At 30.8% G+C, this 3,621-nt stretch overlaps 1 protein-coding gene across 1 annotated transcript in view; it reads left to right on the forward strand.

Moving 5' to 3' along the window:
• Positions 1 to 3,621, forward strand: part of LOC107744833 (low-density lipoprotein receptor-related protein 2-like) — a 133,525-nt gene that overhangs the window by 34,908 nt on the left and 94,996 nt on the right. The window contains exon 12 of the mRNA XM_016558655.1: positions 2,618 to 2,841. Coding sequence (XP_016414141.1) covers positions 2,618 to 2,841 — 224 coding nt within the window. The remainder of the gene's footprint in view (positions 1 to 2,617; positions 2,842 to 3,621) is intronic.

The following is a 3,621-nucleotide window of genomic DNA, read 5'->3' on the forward strand; positions in this document are numbered from 1 at the left end:
GGTTTTTTTTTTCTTACCATCTTTTGGGGGTTTCTTGCTTTTAGACTAGTCGACTAGTCGGATACAAAACTTTCGTTTAAACGTCAGTCAAATTAGTCGTCGCGCACATCCCTAATGTAGACACACTACCATTCAAAAGTTTCTGGTTGTTAAGATTTTTAAATATCTTTGAAAGAAGTCTCACCAAGGCTGCATTTGTTTGATTAAAAATACAGTAAAAACTGTAATATTGTGAAATATTATTACAATTTAAAATAACTGGTTTCTACTTTAATATATTGTAAAATGTAATTTATTCCTATGATGAAAAGCTGAATTTTCAGCATCATTACTCCAGTCTTCAGTGTCACATGATCCTTCAGAAATCAATCTAATCTGCTGATTTGCTGCACAAGAAACATTTCTGATTATTATCAATGTTGAAAACAGTTGCACTGTGTAATATTTTTCTTGAAACTGTGATATTTTTTAAATTTCCCAGGACTTTTTGATGAGTAGAAAGTTCAAAAGAACAGCATTTATTTAAAATAAAAATATATTTCGCAATATTATAAATGTCTTTTCCTGTCACTTTTGATCAATTTAAAACATCCTTAATTTCTCTAAATTAATTTATCTAAAAACGTCTTAATGACCATCTTAATACATTTTTTGAACACCAGTGTACAGTGTATGTATTTGTTAAATTGTAGTGTAAGTTATATTGTAAAAACTGTATTTTTTCGATTTCCAGTGTAGAAAATGCAATTTTACATCCTTAAAAATTTTTTTTATTTTTATTTTGTTTTACTAATGTTTAACCAAGATTCATCTCAATACAAAAAATGTGAAGAAAAGAAAAAAATATATATGTTTAATGTCAGTGCTTAGTCTCTGAGGATTAAAGAAAAAAACAGTTTGTGGAAGCTATGAAGGAAGTTGGCTCTTCATCAGCGGAAAGGGGATTCTTCAGCTGATGCCTGTAGATACTGCTAATACGTTAATAATGGGCGACCAGTCTGGCTCCTGAAGGGCCGCAGTCACGGCAACTGGCTCGGATCGGTGCTAGACTCCACGTTTTCTAATCTCCTGAAAGTGTCTGATATGCGGGGAAATGCTTGCATATTTCTGCGTAATTTTATGCAACCTGAGAGTATCTGGAGTGAGCGCGCAGTATTCGTCCCTTCTTTACGCATTCTTTGGCCAGCTCAAAGAGCTTTGTTTCAAACTCTTGGCTACTTTGTGATTTGGAGATCAGCCATGGAATAAAAAAAAGTGGGTACATGCAAGAAGACGGGTTTCTGAGTGTCGTGGCAGGGGGTCTCAGAGAGCCACAGCACCAGACCACCTTCACAGCTTGAGTTTCTGTAAACGGGTCAGCTCAGGATCGCAGTCTTTTAGACGTTTGACTCTGGTTTCCAAAGGGTGAAGCCTGCAAAGAGCGTTGGTGCCTTAGCTTGTGTTATGATGCCAAGGGATCCAGCCTGAGAAACTGGTGCCATCTTTTAATCGATAGGGCAGTGGTTTCAGAGTACCACCTCTGGGGCAGCGGAGAAAGCCAAACTCGCGGATGTCAGATGATATAAGCCAGACCACAATCTTATTACCCATGATTATTTAAGAAGAGAATGTAATGTCAAGTTTTGATTATGTTCGTGTAGGATTACTGCTGAAAAGACCACCTTAGATCAGTTTGAGTTTTTATAGACTGATTTCGTGCTGCATACTAAAGAAAAAAACTAGTTTTAGCCATTCATTAGCCGAGCTTGAGGCAGGTTGACCATGATGGTCTTTCAAGTGAAGCTGGTTAGCCAAGGGATTTCTGCTGGTTGAACCTGTGTTAATATTATGTATATACTTTTATTAGTTTTTATATTACTATTTTGAATAAGCTTTTATTTTCATATTTTCAGTTTTAATTTGTTTAATTTTTAGCCATTGTAGACATTTAGTCATTTAAAAAAAAATATTCCTATTTACAGTAGGTTTAGTTAAATTTTTTTTATTATGTTATATATTTTTTTATTTCATTATTATTTATTTATTTAGAATGTTCGTTTTATTTATTTAGTAAATAATTTAGTAATTTCATTTTCATTTAGTTTAAAATATTTCATCTAATAATTATATTGTTATTTCATTTTTATTCCAGTTAACAAAAATGTTTTAGTTGTTATTTATTTAGTAATTTCAGTTAATTTAATAATTTTTATTAATTTAATTTATTTTTATTTTTATAAATATTTAGTAATTTTAATAGTTTATGTATTTATAATATTATTTATAATATGTCTCTTTAATATTAATTTTATTTAGTAATTTAGTTAGTGAATTCATTTTTTTTTCAACTTGGCAAAGCAGCATTTCTAATTTCCATTTAGTTTATGTTTTTCATCTATTATTTATATTTAATTTTGTTTCATCATTTAAATGTACAATAAAATAGTTTTAGTTTGTATACATTTAGTATTTTAAGTTAATTTATACTATTTATTTTATAATATTTTTTGTATGATATTTTGCCTTAGCAACATTTCTAATTTTCATTTAATTAAAGTTTTCATCTAATATTTTATTTTATTTTATTATTTTATTTCAACGACAACTTCTCCAACCACAACTTGTTTGCTCCAAATAGGTGTTTTCCGTGGATACAGACGGGTCGCGTTTGCAGGTGGTGCTGAACGTATCCGTGGACTATCCTGAAAACCTGGCTGTGGACTGGGTGAATAACAAGCTGTACGTGGTGGAGGCCAGCGTCAACAGAATCGACATGGTGGACTTGGACGGGAGCAACCGTGTCACGCTGATCGCCGAGCACCTGGGCAACCCGAGAGGTCTCGCGCTTGACCCGACCGTGGGGTGAGTTCCCGAGGGAGACGTCAGACGCTTTTAATCTTACCCTTGCTTCCTCCACCTAATCCGTGTCCATTGTAAGCGCAATCATGAAGCTGATCTCAGATCTGGAGCCTCAGATACTGAGAACGGGTTTAATTTTGTTTCATCATTTAAATGTACAATAAAATTGTTTTAGTTTGTATTCATTTAGTATTTTAAGTTAATTTATACTATTTATTTTATAATATTTTTTGTATGCCTTAGCAACATTTCTAATTTTCATTTAATTAAAGTTTTCATCTAATATTTTATTTTATTTTATTATTTTATTTCAATTATCATGCTTTTTAACATGCTTATATTTTTATATTTATATTTAAATCATTTTTACTTACTAATTTAGTTAGTAATTCCAGTTCTTCAACTTGCCAAGGCAACATTTCTAATTTTTATTTCGTTAAAGTTTTCATGTAATACTTTACTTTACTTTACTTTAATTAACATGCTTTTTAACATGCTTACATTTTTCAATAGTTTTACTCTTTATATATTTAGTAATTTCCGTTAATTTATAATATTTATTATTTATAACATTTTACAATATAAATCATATTTACTTACTAATTTAGTTAGTAATTCCAGTTCTTCAACTTGCCAAGGCAACATTTCTAATTTCACTTTATTTTAATTAGTAAAAAAGTTTTTACTAGTTTTAGTTTCAGTTAACAGTAATAACTCCGGTTTGAACTAGTCAGTTTTAACCAGTGTTGGGGAAAGTTACTTTTAAAAGTAATGCATTACAAT

Source organism: Sinocyclocheilus rhinocerous, unplaced genomic scaffold (assembly GCF_001515625.1).
Source record: "Sinocyclocheilus rhinocerous isolate Xijiao unplaced genomic scaffold, SAMN03320098_v1.1 scaffold528, whole genome shotgun sequence".
Taxonomy (NCBI): domain Eukaryota; kingdom Metazoa; phylum Chordata; class Actinopteri; order Cypriniformes; family Cyprinidae; genus Sinocyclocheilus; species Sinocyclocheilus rhinocerous.